Source organism: Zychaea mexicana, assembly GCF_025766255.1.
Source record: "Zychaea mexicana strain RSA 1403 chromosome Unknown BDB00scaffold_38, whole genome shotgun sequence".
Taxonomy (NCBI): domain Eukaryota; kingdom Fungi; phylum Mucoromycota; class Mucoromycetes; order Mucorales; family Lichtheimiaceae; genus Zychaea; species Zychaea mexicana.
The window spans coordinates 264807-281234 of NW_026516701.1; the positions used below are offsets into that span (position 1 = coordinate 264807).

The following is a 16428-nucleotide window of genomic DNA, read 5'->3' on the forward strand; positions in this document are numbered from 1 at the left end:
GTTTGAGCATGGGTCTTCCCAAAGGCGTAGACACAAAGCAGCATGATGCTGTGCATTCATGCACTGTCAGCGGCTTGTGACACCTTTAGGAAAGCAAAGCGGGAAACGCTTGTTTTATATTCAAGCACGTTGCATTGAGGCCTTCTTTATGTACAGTGTTGCTGCTGCTAATATTATAACAACCGCTTCTCTCGTTTCCCCCCACGATCTCCATTCACGAAATCAATCCCCTTATGCAGCATCGGTTTCACAATTTAGTGCAAGGGACATGAAGAGCCTTGGCCATTACATGTACGAGCCAACCGTTGCTTTAACGCGCCTTTTTCTTTTCTAATCGTGTTTTCTTACTATCCTCATCACGACAAAAACAACAACAACAACAACAACAACGACGACGTAAAAAAACACTATGGCAACACAACTATTAAACCAACAACAGACGGGGCAACAAAAGAGTTTGCCTCATTTGCCCAAAAGTATGGTAATGACGTCTAAGCCTCTTCCGACGTTCCAAGATGACGACAATAATGCTGGTGCCAACGAAATGGGGACACCCGTGCCCGAGGGTCGTAAGTCAAGCAACCAACAACAGCAAGGACAGCAACAGTTGCAAAGAGCGCCCAGTAAGGCGTTGACGACCACATCCAAGGGATCCGAAGCACCGGTTTTTATGGCTCAGCCCAAACCCAGCATGAAATTGTCGACACATCGCGGCTCGACGGTACAGCAGCAAGTGTATCGCATGAATGGTGGTATTCATCCTACGGATCTGCTGTCTTCGCGTCTGAGCGCTTGGCGACTTGCCATCAAGGATTTGGTAAAAAAAGAATTTCGAAGAGGTTTGGTGTAAGGGCACTGAGGGATGTGTGGGGGGGGGAGGGTTTAATCCACAGCTACGTAATGTTACTAGGGTTATTATGCTGGTTCATGAAGACACTTGACTAACACACATTCAATTATTTTTGTGAATGCAATATGTGTTGCTCAAAACAGATCAAATTGTTCCAGCAGATAGAAGGAATCGAATCCAGAACGGCCGGTCGCTACAGCAAGTCTAGCAAGACGATTGTGATTCCACTACCCGAGGCTAATGGTCAGTTCATGGAATCCGGTGGTATCCAAGACCTATGGATGTCGTTCCGCAACTACACTGTGGAACAAAGTGTGCGCCATCAAGATTATGTCAATTACTTGGATCGCTCTGTGCTGCCAAGTCTGCGCAGTATCAAGAACGATATCAAGTCTATGCTCAAGGCCATTGGTCATGACAAGAACTTGAAGACGACCAGCTTGTACGAGGGCCGTCGTCGCATGGACGCACTTGTCTCCAAGCTGGATAGCGCGATTCAGTACAACACCCAAATGCCTGATTCGGCCCACCAGCGTCAAGATCCATTGTTGATCAATTGCGGTACGTTAAAAAGTTGTTTATAAAAAGCGTTTCTTCCTGCTAAGTGAATCTTCTTCATAGCTGTTTTCCAAGCCAACAAGAATCTGTTTGACAGCGAAAACACGTTGCATGAGAATATTTTAAACTTGCAACATGAAATCCACTTGTTTGAACGCAACTTGGTCGAGAGCATTCGATCAATCACGCATCAATTGCAACAGTTCCGGATGGAGAAGCTAGAAGCCCACAGTGCGTTCGGCCAAGTGACCACAACGTTCGGCAACATTGGTGCCGATACTGAATGGGACGAGTTTGCTCGTCGTAACTCGGGGAACTTGATCAGTACAGAAGCTGCGTACAAGACTGACCAGGATATCAGCTATCCAAACCAGAACCACGATCTCGTGCAGCCTGTCAAGGTTGGCCTGCTGGAGCGCCGAACGAGCATTATGCGCAACTGGGCGGAAGGACTGTATGTTTTGACTCCATGTAAGTAATATCCTTTTTCTCTCCTTAATCGCTGTTTTCCTTAAAGGAGAAGAAGGATTGGCAATAACGACTATTCGGATATAAGCCGGCTTTTTGCACAGTTACAAATCGACCCGACAATTCGATGAGGATCCATTGAGCCCCGAAGTGTCGATTTTCATTCCGCACACGAACATCGATTGCAGCAGAAACTACGACTCGATGTATCAGGAGAACGCCTTTGAAATCCGCGGCAAGAACGCACAATCCTTGGTTGGCATGGAAAAGAGCTTTATGCTCAGATCACAAGACCAGAACGATTTGCAGGATTGGTTCAATAGACTAGTCCAAATGTCGGATCGATTCCGTCCCGAGCCCCTTATTCAGCAGGGTCAATTTGGTCAGCAACAACAACAACAACAACAACAACAGCATGATGATGATGATGATGATGATTATGATCATGATCAGCAACAGGGCGGTTATGAACAACAGCAGCAAGGATCTGAGCGTGCTTTGCCACCTATGCCCGAAGAACAAGAGCCATCGTCATCGGGTTATCAGCAACAAGGCCAACAGAACAATCAGCAGCAGCAGCAGCAGCAGCCTCAAGTGATCCAAGTACCTGTTGAATACATCCAACCGCAGCAAGCGGTTGCTACTCCTCAAGTCGATCAGAGCGACAAGACCCAGCAAGCATCACAGGTAGAGTCAGATGAGACGCATCAGCAAGATAAGGGCAAGAGTCCTATCCCTGTGGCAAAGTCATCAAACACTGGCAATGCGTATCAACAAGACCAAGTTGACGATGATGATGATGATGATGATGATGATGATTGGGACACTGTTCCGCAACAAGACGGGAATGCTGAAACTGCATTGCAGCGCGACTGAATCGTTGCCGCTAAACTAAGAAAAGAAGAAGACTTGAGAAATCTAATGATGCGTCATAGAGAGGAGATTACATCATTGTGGTGTTTAACCATGCTGTGTAACCTGTTTTTGTTGCTATATATAATGTACAGTTCTTTTTAGTTTTTTTCCCTTTACAGTACAAAGTTAACCCTAGTAATAAACTTATTTATAATAATAAAAGTATTAGTGATATTCACATGTAAACATGAAAAGAGAGGGTTTGTTTATTGTACTGTACAACAATTCAACGGAGCAACGATTTTATATGTGTCACACAACAATGAGAAGAAAAGAAAAAATTTATACGGCATAAATCAAGGCTTTGGGATACGCAGGGTTTTGCTGACCATGAGCGTGCCACTGAGTGCATAAATGAGCACGAGTGGATGCATGTCCCAGGTCGGAGCAAGCTGGATGATCTGACCGGGAAGTGCGTCCAAATACTGATTGTTCATCACCAGATACGCAATGATTGCGACAAGTGACAGCGAAGTAGGTATAGGCGTGCCTTCGAAAAACGAGATTTTGCCAGTTACGTCTTTGGGTTGCAAGGCCACCGTTGCGTTGAAACGTGCGAGACGTGCGATGCCACAGCAGACAAAGTATGTCAAGACCACCGTGTCAAGGTATGTGCGCATGCCCACTATAATAGTAGTACCCGTTCTTAGTTACTTAAATGCTTGTTTTCTCTGATGATGCTATAACCCCCTTTTGAAATTCTCATCACAGCAAAGATACCCGCATCATTATCATATCACCGTCATCATCATCATCATCAACATCCTAGATCCTAACCTGCAAAGCCAAGTGATGCGGGTGCAACGCCAAATGAAATCTGATTATAATATACGTCGTATTAGAGATAGATACATTCATCCACCTCTCTGTATGCATGCACACACATATAATCATTATCATGGCGCGAAAGAAAGTAAGGAATATACGAACCAAATCTGCAAGACTGTCTAATTCTTGACCGAGTAACGATGAATTGTTTCGCCAGCGTGCAACACGACCGTCCATGAAGTCAAAAAAGAGACCAAACGGCATAAAGCCCATGGCCGAGTATAAATCCGAAATGTCACTCGACAACAAGTACCGCATAGATCCAAACACGGACATGATTCCGCACACGCCATTCATGAGTGTAATGACATCGGCGATGTAAAAGTTTCTATGGAAGTAAGAAAAGTGGTATACAGTGGTATAGAGGGTTGTGTCAAAAGTGTGTTTAAGGTCTAAGCAAAATGTCTTGGCACACCCGGTGAACAGGAAAAACGGCTTACCGAACCATAGAGAAATGACCAGGTCGTGGTGGATCAACTTTCTGCTTTGGAGAAGAGCTATCGGACGACGACGTCGACGACGTGGACGTTGACTTTTCCGTAGCTGCTGCTGCGTCACGTCGTTTGTTTAATTCTTTATGTGTTGCCATTTCTTTATATTTTATATATCGTTTATGTACTGGAGTTGGGAGGGCGATTAATGAGTGAGAGAGAAAGAACCCTTAAAGAAAGAGAAGAAAAAAGAAAATTATACATACAACCCAGCTGTGGCAGCAAAGGGCACGAACTTTTTTTCTTTTTAATTTAAGCAGGTTAAACTACAGACGCAGTTGCCTATCATCCTTTTTGTACCAACCGCTCTTTTAGCTTTTTGTTGGGAACGCTACGATCAATGGTCTCAGGATCTCCATCACTTGACGTGGAGGTGGCTGCACTGCCCAATTTCTCCAGAGCCGGAGTGGGCGCAGCCTATGCTAGATCTCTCCAGAAAACCAGAATGGACGCTGCTTTGTGTTCAATCCCTCGTTCAATCACTAGTGCGTCTCCTTCCTGAAGAAGTCACGGTTTCTTCCCGTTTCGTTGCCACACTAATCGACTTTGAATGGTTAGCTTCCTCGCAGTTGTTGTTGTTGTTGCGGCTATTGGATTATGGTTATCTGTGTGTTAGTCCACAGGAAATAGATAGTGGCCTTCCATGACCCAGGAGACAACTAACGCGAGGCCATAGCCATACGTCCTCTGAAAAGAAGATACAGAGCAAGAAGTATTCCATCCTCGTTGTGCTCACTGGAAAGGTTGCTTAGCGAAGGCTGAACACGCTACATTCTTTGAAATTTTCGTTCTATTAAAAATGAAGTAAATAACGGTGAAGTTCTAACATTTTATACACATCCTTTATTTATTTGAAAAGCATGAAATGTACAGGCGTTTCGCTGCCATGTAGAACATTTATTAGTTCTAATCTATAGTATGTCCTGGATATTATTTCCCTGCTATCCGTACAAAGATATACTCTAAATTTATCTATGAGCTCAATAGTTACATTATACATGTAGAATCACTGTAGTTTCCTTTTCCTAAAAAGATTCTACTGCAGTGTTATTTCGCCACATTCTTTCCTGACTCGTACGAAATATACGCAAATGCTTGCCAGTTAACATAACTTTTCAATTCTTTAATGCTGTGCTATATCATGTGTATTGTTGACAGTTTTAAATAAGTGCGTAGTAGACATTTCTTGTTGGTTACAAAATCTGATGCGTCCAAGTTTATCTAACAATAAGCTGTTTCTGGTAAACCAGTTTCTCCCTATACCTTGTAACGAGAGCTCGTAATAATTGGATTTATACCACGCAAGCGTTTGTTTGGAGCAGCTGCGCAAAATGCACGATGCTTTGATACTCCACAACTTTGGGGAACCGGCTTTCCCCAACTCCCAACTCCCAACTTCAATTTATTGAAAATCCATAACTTTTCAAACTTATGGACCTCTTTACGGGTGCAGTGTATTGCATCGATTGTCACTCTCAGATGAATCTCTCGCTCATCGATGGAGTAAGAGGTTTTTACATAATGAATTCAAATTGTTTTGTTTTCTCATACACTAATTTTCGTTGAATATATACATTGCTTACTTTTTTGCTTTTTGAAAAGAAAAGGAAGCACATAAAGGCACCCATTTTCTGCAGCATGTTGCTTCCTTACTTCTTCGCACTTTCCATGTTTTTAGGTGAGTCCTCTCTTTTTTCTGTGTGCGGATGTGTGGGTGCTAACAGATGGTCGGTAGCAAAGAAGAAACCATGTCACGAAGAAATAGAAACTAAATTTATAAGCTACTTCTCAGAAAACATGGAAAATGCGAACCAGTAACGCCATGGATGTTGATAAACGTGAACGTGACAGAGCTCTTCTTATATTTCAAAAAGATGCTCATCAACTGTCATGCAGCCAACTGTTCTTCATTGAATCATCCGTGCACGAGCTTTTGGCCCTGTCAAGTATCCTCCTTCTTTGCCCTAGTCAATCGTCAACACCACCGCCATTAACGCCGCCGCCAACAACATCCCCATCATCGACACCACCACCATCACCGCCGCAACCACACAGTCTTTTCCTCCTTCCGCGCACCTCGTCATCACACCCGCCAGCGTGAAATCCGCCACCGCCACCGTCACCACCACTACTTGCCGCTGTTCGCTCCTTCCGTTCCGTTCGTCCCCGCAGTCGCTCCTTCAACCCACCGCCACCACCGTCCTCATCAACAAGTCCGTTCCCGTCCTTATCCTTCTGCGCACCTCCTCAGCTCCACCCGTCGCCGCCACCACCGCCACCGTCACCACCACTACTTGCCGCTGTTCGCTCCTTCCGTTCCGTTCGTCCCGCAGTCGCTCCTTCAACCCACCGCCACCACCAATCCTCATCAACAAGTCCGTTCCCGTCCTTATCCTTCTGCGCACCTCCTCAGCTCCACCCGTCGCCGCCACCACCGCCACATCCGCCAGCGCAACACCTTGCAGCTATTCTTCCCTTTCGTCTCTTCCTGCCCTATCGCTGCATCCACCACTTACGCCTCCGCAAACATCCCCATGTCCGTCGTCGCGCCGGAGCCACTGGCTCACGTTCCTGTTTTTGCGGCCCGGAGAGCATGGAAGATGTCGAAGAAGGAGAAGAAGAGTACGACGTGCGCACCGAGGAAGACGACGACGAAGGTGCAGAGTTTGCTGCAGTGATGGCAGCAAACTTGGGTGTCACGTTGAACGAGTATGAGGAGTTGCAGCGTCTCCTCGAGTCTGGCGACGATGAGGCGCTCTTTGCTAGTCTGCTGCAGGCTGCTCGTGGTGACATCGACCGAGTCTCCGAGATGGAGCAGGTCTTGTCGGCGTGTAAGTGGCTACATCCTCTTTTATTTCGCTGTCGAGTGCTTTCGTATTGCCCCAGATTGATGCTAATTGCAATGTCCTTTTTAGATGGCCTTTTTTAGGCATTTGTTCTGTCTGTGTGCGTGTTTCTCTCCGTTCCTTTGGTCTCTCCCCTTTCCCTTTCCTGGTGTCGCCCACTTTGAATCCGCCGTTTGTGCCGCTGTCTCCTCTTTTCCGCGTGTATTTTTCTTTTCCTCTGGTGCCGTGCTTGACGCTGTCGTGTACGCCTGGGTCAGGCGATGTTTATGGTTGCGCGTGTGCGCTTGGTTGGGGTAAGTGTCTCAGCAGTTTTGCTTGAGCGAGATGAAGCCAACAACACACTTACCTTGATTCTAGAATCATACCAAGGAAGTAATGCGAGCACTATTGAAAGACAACACAACCAAGTTTATGGGGGAAGTTACCAAGTAGACTCAATTGCATTGCCACCGACAGGAGTTCTTTGGCGAAAACGCTCTATTATGAGTAATCGCTCTGCACCAGAAGCTTCTTCTCCACCAGCGATCGCTAAAATTTTAAAATAAAGACATTTAGTTTCTCATTAAATAATGATACTTATAGAATCCACCTCGAAAAGGTATGTCTGAATAAGATCCTATCTAGAAGGAAAGAAGTATGTTTGTTTTCTTTCCTTCTAAGGAGGATATGTAAATAACTGTTTCCTGTAAAACACACTACCCCCCAATGCGAGCTCTTTACTATGTACTTTGACCCCATTTTGTCTGCTTTGTTCTGCGATCCTGAGAAAAGCGCCTTGTTGCGATGTTCGAACATCATAGCTGGTGAAACTGGGGAGATGCGTCTTGATGGCACCACTTCCAAGTTGAGCCAGCGCGAACTAGGGCCAAGCCGCGGATTCGGTGAAGTGAAGTTGGCGCACCCCTCCACCGATAAGCATGCTCTATGCCACGATCTCCTGCGTTTAGCGATTTTTGCTAAGGATACTGTTGATGCTAACAAGCTGCAAGCCGCGTTGACTTTCCAAATCAACGGTTTCAACATTACCTTTTTCTTGACGCGCCTTCGGCAGGAAAATGGTCTGCTCACTTTCCCACGCTCTTTGGACGAACTGGCATCTTTTGTAAATCTGAAGAATATACACACTCTGCTGGCGGTGACCGACACTTTCTGGCGCTTGTGTCGAACTATGAAAGAAGAAGAAGTAGATATCTGAGAAAGGAAACGCCGCCCGACTTACGCTAACATTTACTCAATGATTGACTCTACCAAAAATCGCCAACGCTCTTGCTCATCGCACTTTGAGTAACAATCTAAACCAAAATCTCTACCTCTACCTCCACCACTACCACTGCCACCAAACATCCAACGAATTTACATGTTAATAGCCCCTTTTTTCATCTGTACATATCTTCTCAACACGACCGTTTATCATCGCAACCTTCTACTATATAAACATTTGTTTGAAATAACTACCTCGGCTGTCTGTTTCTCGTCTCAACTACCGTGATGGATGCATGGCTACCACACATATGCCTGTACGTATTGAGGAATGCCGTTTGTTTGTAGAGACAAAATATTCCTCCTGCTTTCTCCTGCCATCTTAGTAGATTGTCACATTGTAATAATGAATCTCGCGCTCAACGGTGTGATAGGGTAAGAGGTTCTTCCATAATGAATTCTACTTACTTTGTTTATTTTGCCATACATTGTTTTTCGTTGAGTGTATACAATGATTAATCACTTCTTCGTTTCGTACACTTTGCCCGCAAGTAAATAATGGTACATACTAGCGAACGTAAATAACAAAAACGCACGCACTGACCGCTGTCACGCTATTAAAAGAAAGGGCCCGAACAAAGTTTCGTCAAGTACATCCTACATTTACATACAATAACGGGTCCGGTGAGATCATGAGCCGTGTGCCACTACTACTTTATACTGCCCGTGCTGATATCATCAATACTTAGTGTAGTAGTCTTTCCGTTGTCAGGTACATTTCCAGCATCAGTAATACTAAGTCTGTACCCACAGATCATCATGGTAAACAAGTGTTTAATTCAACCCTAAAGAGAAATGCTCAAGGCTGTTCGGGTTATTGGCTACAGCACATGCATGATATGAATATAAAAGATTGCCCGCTGACTTTAATTCCAGCTGCATTCGTGCTTGAACGAAAGAAAGGAGCGGGGAGGTGACTCTATATTCGGTTCGTCTTTTCTTGGTTTAACGCAATTCTTCTCTCACATTCTGACGACCTTTCCAAACAGCCATGGATGTAGACGCTTGCATTGAATCCATCAAGGCTTGCAAATATCTACCCGAAAATGACATGCGTCAGCTATGTAACAAGGTGATTATTACCTGACTTACCTTTTGCCCACTTACCCCTCACCAGAAACAGACAGGAGGCATTGGCAATATACAGTAGATCGTACTAATGCGTTTATTTTTTGAACTTTTACAAAATTTGGTTTATAAAAACCAAAAAAAAACGTGTATTTGTATGTAATTAGTTGAAGGAAATCTTGGCCGAGGAATCAACAGTCGTGCCTGTACGAGCACCAGTGACGTTATGCGGTGATATTCATGGTCAGTTTTATGACTTGTTGAAGCTTTTCGAAGTCGGTGGTGATCTGCCTGAAACATCCTATATTTTTATGGTATATTCCGAGTGAAGTAGTCCAAGAGGTTATCCAAAAAGCAAATGAGCAAACCTTTAACACAAAAGCTTATTACACAGGGTGATTTTGTCGATCGCGGTCGTTATTCATTAGAAACGTTGACGTTGTTATTGTTGCTTAAAGTCAAGTAAGTTGCTATTTATTTAGATAAATGATGCAATGTAACACTACCTACTATTGAAGAACATATGCATGTGTGTATATTGATATTCGCCAATATATGTGTGTTTGTTATCAGGTACCCAGATCGTATTACATTAACGCGCGGTAACCACGAAAGTCGAAATGTTACGCGAGTATATGGCTTCTATGGTAAGCCTCTCCTTTAATTTTCTGAATGTGCTATACGTAACCTAAGTAATCTTAGAAAGTTAATGACTTGACGTGGTCGATGTTAGATGAATGTCTAGCCAAATATCAAAGCTCTAAGGTGTGGGAATGGTGCTGTACAGTTTTCGATTATCTTCCTTTGGCAGCGGTAAGTATCAAAAAAATTGCTGGATGGCCCAATATATTAAGGAGATCGTTACTGATCTTTCGTATTTAGCTTGTTGATGGAAATATATTCTGTGTCCATGGTGGGTTATCACCTGAACTACCTTCTGTTGATTCTATTCGGTAAGATAAAAGAGAGAAGTTTTTCCTGATGTAACGATCTTCTTGATGTCGTGGAGACTCATGAAACTGAAATTTTTGATAGGACATTATTCCGAATGCAAGAGCTACCTCAAACAGGCGGTACCTGTGGTAAGTCTCGTGCCTTTTCGCAGCAGTTGATACGCGTGCTTGTTGTCTTGAGGTAATAAACAATGAGGGATTAAATTTGACATTATCTGCAGATCTATTGTGGTCTGATCCGGAGTCACAAGTCGATTCATGGGCAATAAGTCCAAGAGGTGGTGGTTTCTTGTTTGGCCACCTACCTACCAATGCCGTAAGTTATTAAACGTCCGGTGAGATCTATATCTAAGCCCTATTGGGATCTAATGGACCATGATATGCATAGTTCTGTCACAACAATGATGTGGGCTTAATTGTTCGCAGCCATCAGCTTGTGGATGAAGGATACAACTATCCTTTCGCAGACAAGAATCTCGTCACATTGTGGTCTGCACCCAACTATTGCTATAGATGCGGCAACAAGGCAGCCATTCTAAAAGTACCCGACGACCGTGAACAGATTGAGGAAAGCGATTATCGGATATTTCTAGAAAATGATACCCAGTTTTTCGATAATGAGTCGTATGCTGCTGGGCCTGGTAGCCAGTATTTCTTGTAACACTAGTTCAATCGACATTGCAAATCATCCACCCTGCCAACAACCATTAACCAAACTGAGCCATATATCACCACCACTACCACCACCACCCGCCTCAAACTCTTTGAGACCTTCCCTTTCGTCTACAATAAAAAGAAAGAGTTCTAAAAACCCCACTCTCACACACGCCAAAGATATACGAAGAGCAGTTTTGTGGAAAGATGGATAGAGAAAATTCTTGCCTTCTTATTTCGAAACTAAAAAAGAGACAGAGAAAATATTGAAGTAAAGAGTATAAATGAAGAGAGAGAGAGAGAAGAAAGGAGTTGGCGAAAAAAAGAAGAAAGAAGATGGGTAAAGAAGAAGAAGAAGAAAAAGAGAGAGGAAAAGGCTAGCTAGACGATATAAAGAGCGATGGTCGAGAGAGAGAGAGAGAGCGAGAGAGAGCGAGAGATTAGAAACTTGGATAGAATACAAAAGTAGATGTTGTGTGTGCGCGTGTGGTGGTTTGAAATAGAAGAGAGAAATAGTCCTTCAACACGTTATCTGGGCAAGAAGAACAAGAAGAAGAAACGCGTACGTGCTTGCCGTGTGTGAATCGTGCGTGAGTTTGTGTGTGTCTTTTTTTATCATTTCGTTTCGTTTCGTTTCGTTTTGTCTACAAAATCGTGCACTTTTTCGATTTTTTCTTGACAGGCGGCTCCAACGCTGCCACGATAGCCTCATCAAATACGTTCTTCAATCCCTTCTGCGTCAGGGCCGAGCACTCGACGTACTTGACAGCGCCCAACTCTCGTGCAAGTCGCTCACCGGCATCAAAGCTGATAGGCCGTTGTTTCTGCCGAGCCAGTTTTTCGGTGACACTGGGATCATCGCGCAAATCGATCTGTGTACCGACAATTAGGCACGGGACGCCAGGGCAATGGTGGTGGACTTCAGGAAACCACTTTTCTTTGACGTTTTCGAACGACGCAGGGGACGTGACCGAGAAGCAGACCAGAAAGACGTCGGTTTGTGGGTATGACAGCGGGCGGAGTCGGTCATAATCCTCTTGGCCTGGAATATACAGAGTGCCCAGTAAGTACCCTTTAATTCATTTCTAATTGTGTACCCCACCTACCCACGATCTACCAAATCACAGATCCTCCCTTCGCTAACTTTTGCTAAACCCCCAGACATATTGACTCATCTCCTCCCCCCCACGGCCTTAGCTCCTTTTTCCTGCAATCATCTTTTACCTGCTGTATCGAACAGTCCCAAAGTGTACGGCTCATCACCTTTGTACATGAAGAAATACGTATTAGCAAGATCATCCATCTATCAAAGAGATGTCACAAGAGCGCGTGGGTTGCGTGCATAATAAGCCATTTACCAATCATCACCGTTACTGCGTAGTTGTCAAAGACCTAGACGTATGAAAACAGTTGTGATGGGCATAGTTTAGTGGAAAACACAGTGTTGGGTTAGCATTTCAAAAACATGAAACAGCATGTTCTCTAACCCACTTCCTTAATATCTCTCCCTCTTTCTCTCTCTTTCTGTCTCACCCGAGCCCCTCCCCCTTGCCCTGGCGCTTGATATATTTACCATATCAGACACACATACACACGCTCATCCTCTCTCTCTCTCTCTCTCTCTCTCTTTCTCCCCGTTTAAACCGCCTTTTCTCTCCCAGTCCTCCTTACCGTAGGCACATATTCAGAAGGAAATTTGTTTGTGGTGTACGATATCAAAAGACAGGTCTATACAATGTCAGTATAATATCCGCCAGTTAGTGGCTCATTCTTTTATCCTTGCAATGTGGGGAGTGTACAGTGACAAAAGGTGCATTATATTCTTATAGAAAGGATCTATACGTTACTTTTCCCACAGCACCATCTCCAACTACGACACACTTTATCGTCTGCATTTCGGTTTGTTACTAATTATTCCTAAACAATCACACAAATTTCCAGATGAATATTTAATGATTTTTCTTGGCTTCTTCGGCTCTTTTTTCCTTTTTTTTTCTTTCGTGTATTGATGACTTACTAGTTAAAAGGGGAGAAAATAAGAATGGTTCTCTAAATGACCAAGATAGAGAGAGATAACGAGGCAGACTCAAAAATATATAATGGAGAAAAGAAGAGAGAGAAAGAAACCGTTCCTTTTGGCTGAAGTATGCGGGTGGGGTTTAAGAGAAGAAAGGCAGGGCAGGAGACGATGGCACGCCTAATTTCCTGCGGTGTTTGAAATGTTCGTGTTTTTCTGGTATAAGAATTCCTAAAACAGAGAAGAGCGTGTATAATCTTTGAAAAAGCTCCTTGAAATCTGCTGATATCTACTTGCCTCATGTCACTCTTTCCACTATGTTACTGTCGGATTAAAAGCTCAGAAGTACTAAGCAGATGAGATCCATTCTTTCCAGAAACTCATTGGGGTATATCAGTTAATTGTATAGCGAAAGTATACAGTGCTAGTAGTACTTGTGAAGCAGGACACAAAGGAAGCGCTACACAACTTTTGAGATAAAGGCACGTGTCATCTGTACCATCTGAAGAATCTGTCGAGTTGAAGAAGAAATATGGCTACTATGTCTGCTTTCTTTTCTTTTGCTCCCTTGACAATTTAAAAGTGAGAGAAAGAAAGTAAAAGAGAGAGTGGGAAAAGGTGTATAATAATTAGAATCACCGTTTAAACACATCGGGCACGTGCGTGAATGGAAAAGAAGATGTCATCTCTGTAAGAAAATGAATAGCATCATCACACGTCTCCTACTCACTATCCGCTACACCCCTATCACTATTACGTAGCATCGCCCTGTGTCTTACCTCCCCGCAATTAAATGTAGTGGTGTCACATCCAGGACAAGCACGATTACATAATACTACAAGCAAGATAGACATTTTATAAGTAAACAGTAAATACATACAAAAATTAAATTAAAGAAATAATAAACAAGTAATGTACAGGTTGAGCTAAATACACGACAGGATATACGGAATGATGCGGAGAGAGAAGGGAGCAAAAAAGAAAGAGGGAGGAGGGATGATAATACAATGTTGAAGTATGTGATGATAACGACGATGATGATGATAGATTTCTACGCGAAATACTCGTGAAGCTTAGCGAATAAGCGCTTAGCGAAAGGAAGTGACTTATGTGCTAGCTTTTCTTCGGCTTCCTTTACAGGATCGATAGGTATCGTTCCACTTGTAAAGTCCATTTCCAAGGATTTGTTAAATGCCGGACGCATGATGATCTTGTGGCCGAAATATAAGACGACGGCAAAAATGACACCAATGTATGCAGCAATGACATCTGCGGCCACAATAGGCTGCTCAAATGTATGATAGCCTTGACCAAAGATAATAATTGTACCAATGATAATGACAAAGGCATCGCACAGCGGAAACAAGGGTGATTTGTAAGGCAATTGATCTTCTGACACCTGTTGGCGCTTAAAGCCGATACGGAAACGAATGTGGGTGATCGAAATGGAAACCCAAGTAATCAAACCGGCCACAGATGTCAAGTTGGTGAGCCAGGTGAACACAACACCAGAACCAAACAAAGATGTCAAGAAGGCCAGGCAACCGATCACGCAACTGGCAAGGACAGACCAAAGAGGCACACCCCAACGGTTCAGACGTGTGAAGAAACGTGGAGCATTGCCGTTTTCAGCCAAGGCTAGCAGGGTTCTGCTAGACGAGTAGACGCCAGAGTTACCAGCACTGATCATGGTGACCAAAATGATTGCGTTCATCAAATGGGCAGCCCAATCGGCGCCTGCGAGTTTAAAGACCAAGGTGAAGGGACTGACGGATATATCGTCGCTGCCACGGAGCAGATTTGGGTCGGTGTAAGGGATGCACAGGCCAATGACGAGGATTGACATGATGTAGAAAAGGACAATACGGATAAAAACTTGGTTGACAGCACTAGGGACAGTCTTGTGTGGGTTTTGCGATTCACCAGCAGCGATACCGACGATTTCAACACCGTTGAACGAAAAGGCAGCGGTCAATAGGACGTTGAAGAAGCCGATAAAGCCGTTTGGAAACGCACCTCCTTCGAGATGAAAATTGCGTACGCCGATATAGTCACCGCCAGCGGTACCGGTGACGACGCAGAAACCGACAATAATAAAGATAACTACAACGAGGACTTTGATGAAGGAGAACCAGTATCTAGATATTTCAAAAAATTATGAGTACTTCAATTATTATGTGCATAAAAGAAGAGGGTAAACAAAATATACTCTACTTACTCAATTTCACCATAACCCTTGACGGAGAAAACATTGATAGCGACGAGAATGACCAGACAAATGACAGACCAAACAACACTAGGGAAGTCAGGAAGCCAAAATTCCATTAACCTATTCAAATAGAAAAATAACAAACATGTTAAATAGCGAAAAAAGAAACATCTTGGGATTTTCTGATACGAACATTGCTACACCGGTCAATTCGACGGCAACACCAACAGCCCAGTTGGCCCAGTAGACCCAGCCAACACAAAAGCCGAGTGAAGGGTCGGCAAATCGAGTTGCGAAATGAGCGAAACTACCAGCCACAGGAATGTAGGCGGCCATTTCACCCAAGCTCATCATGACGCAAAAAACGAGGATACCGAGAACGCCACTATAATAAAAAAAAAAGGATTAATCAATACATGTAAGGCGACAGTTGAACGATCAGTCTTTGACTAGCTGACAAAAACTACTTACTAGGCAACTAAAGCACCACCAGGACCACCATTAACGATGGCTTTACCAGAGGCCATGAAAAGACCCGTACCTAATAGCAGTAAAAAAAGTTAGGTTTAGAATAACGCAAACACATAGACGTAGACATATACATATTACTGCAATGAAATTTACCAATAGTGCCACCAAGGGCAATCATCTGGATATGGCGCGCCTTCAGACCACGCTGAAGCTCATGCTTCTTAGCAACACCAGGGGCGTTCGATGACCCAAGGCTTTCGGCAATCTCGACTGACGAGGCGTAGTTTGACTTCGTATCCGCTGCTGTTTTCTCGTTGTCCATTGCAGTGGGTATATAAAGAGAAGTTGATGGAAGGGGTTGTGAAAGGATGAAGTTTGTTCGATTTGTTGAGGCCAGAGACCCGGATGCGTAGTTATTTCCTCTCTAAGTGAAAAAGAAACTGAAAGATCAAAAAATAGGTCGAATAAGGCAGAAACCCCTTTTAAAACAAACAAAAACTGTGTAAATCACCGCACGAATAACAGAAGCGTTTGCTTGCGACATGAAATTTCGCACGTACGCCGCCATGATTGTGTCTTTGACAGGCGGCTGCAATTGGTCGACGATCCCCACCGAGAAAAAATTCTTGTAACTACGACAGCCTAAATGGTCTTTTTTAGGATGTCCGTCTCTTCTTTTGATCGATTACGAGTTCAAGCGCAAAAACTAGACTGTCATTAACAAGGAATGTCGGGTATGTACTAGTATGACGGTGAGGTTGCCTTAAAACGCCTTATCTTTAAATAGGGGTATGATACATAAACAAGCATCCGGAAAATGAGGCAACTATTAAACCTGGT

The 16428-nt window shown here is 43.8% G+C and overlaps 7 protein-coding genes across 7 annotated transcripts; 4 read left to right on the forward strand and 3 right to left on the reverse strand.

Annotated features, from left to right (window-relative positions):
• The first annotated feature begins 195 nt into the window (after nt 1-195).
• BDB00DRAFT_382561 (uncharacterized protein) lies at nt 196-2997 on the forward strand. The gene is made up of 5 exons (XM_053117161.1): nt 196-291; nt 440-817; nt 994-1411; nt 1472-1879; nt 1965-2997. Exons 2-5 carry the CDS (start codon nt 479-481, stop codon nt 2750-2752), a joined length of 1953 nt encoding a protein of 650 aa, XP_052979543.1. The 5' UTR covers nt 196-291; nt 440-478; the 3' UTR covers nt 2753-2997.
• BDB00DRAFT_382464 (phosphatidylserine synthase) lies at nt 2920-4183 on the reverse strand. The gene is made up of 3 exons (XM_053117160.1): nt 3722-4183; nt 3569-3608; nt 2920-3416 (listed from the first exon to the last, which is right to left on the reverse strand). The coding sequence occupies exons 1-3, from the start codon at nt 3914-3916 to the stop codon at nt 3088-3090; spliced, it is 564 nt and encodes a 187-aa protein (XP_052979544.1). The 5' UTR covers nt 3917-4183; the 3' UTR covers nt 2920-3087.
• A 2944-nt stretch (nt 4184-7127) lies between these two features.
• On the forward strand, nt 7128-7589 carry BDB00DRAFT_382616 (uncharacterized protein). Its single transcript, XM_053117162.1, has one exon. The coding sequence runs from the start codon at nt 7217-7219 to the stop codon at nt 7499-7501; it is 285 nt and encodes a 94-aa protein (XP_052979545.1). The 5' UTR covers nt 7128-7216; the 3' UTR covers nt 7502-7589.
• Nucleotides 7590-7677: 88 nt separating this feature from the next.
• Nucleotides 7678-8151, forward strand: BDB00DRAFT_788128 (uncharacterized protein; the record flags this gene model as incomplete). The annotated part of the gene is made up of 1 exon (XM_053120761.1): nt 7678-8151. The coding sequence occupies one exon, from the start codon at nt 7678-7680 to the stop codon at nt 8149-8151; it is 474 nt and encodes a 157-aa protein (XP_052979546.1).
• An 890-nt stretch (nt 8152-9041) lies between these two features.
• BDB00DRAFT_824267 (putative serine/threonine protein phosphatase) lies at nt 9042-11050 on the forward strand. The gene is made up of 9 exons (XM_053123596.1): nt 9042-9288; nt 9452-9598; nt 9679-9746; nt 9858-9931; nt 10018-10097; nt 10167-10237; nt 10320-10366; nt 10459-10553; nt 10626-11050. The coding sequence occupies exons 1-9, from the start codon at nt 9208-9210 to the stop codon at nt 10896-10898; spliced, it is 936 nt and encodes a 311-aa protein (XP_052979547.1). The 5' UTR covers nt 9042-9207; the 3' UTR covers nt 10899-11050.
• Nucleotides 11051-11086: 36 nt separating this feature from the next.
• On the reverse strand, nt 11087-13042 carry BDB00DRAFT_824268 (cell division control protein 42). The gene is made up of 6 exons (XM_053123597.1): nt 12909-13042; nt 12739-12808; nt 12563-12619; nt 12250-12283; nt 12116-12154; nt 11087-11933 (listed from the first exon to the last, which is right to left on the reverse strand). The coding sequence occupies exons 2-6, from the start codon at nt 12784-12786 to the stop codon at nt 11536-11538; spliced, it is 576 nt and encodes a 191-aa protein (XP_052979548.1). The 5' UTR covers nt 12787-12808; nt 12909-13042; the 3' UTR covers nt 11087-11535.
• A 721-nt stretch (nt 13043-13763) lies between these two features.
• Nucleotides 13764-16019, reverse strand: BDB00DRAFT_975992 (amino acid permease/ SLC12A domain-containing protein). The gene is made up of 5 exons (XM_053129918.1): nt 15742-16019; nt 15589-15658; nt 15311-15502; nt 15127-15237; nt 13764-15046 (listed from the first exon to the last, which is right to left on the reverse strand). Exons 1-5 carry the CDS (start codon nt 15908-15910, stop codon nt 13960-13962), a joined length of 1629 nt encoding a protein of 542 aa, XP_052979549.1. The 5' UTR covers nt 15911-16019; the 3' UTR covers nt 13764-13959.
• Between the last annotated feature and the right edge of the window lie 409 nt (nt 16020-16428).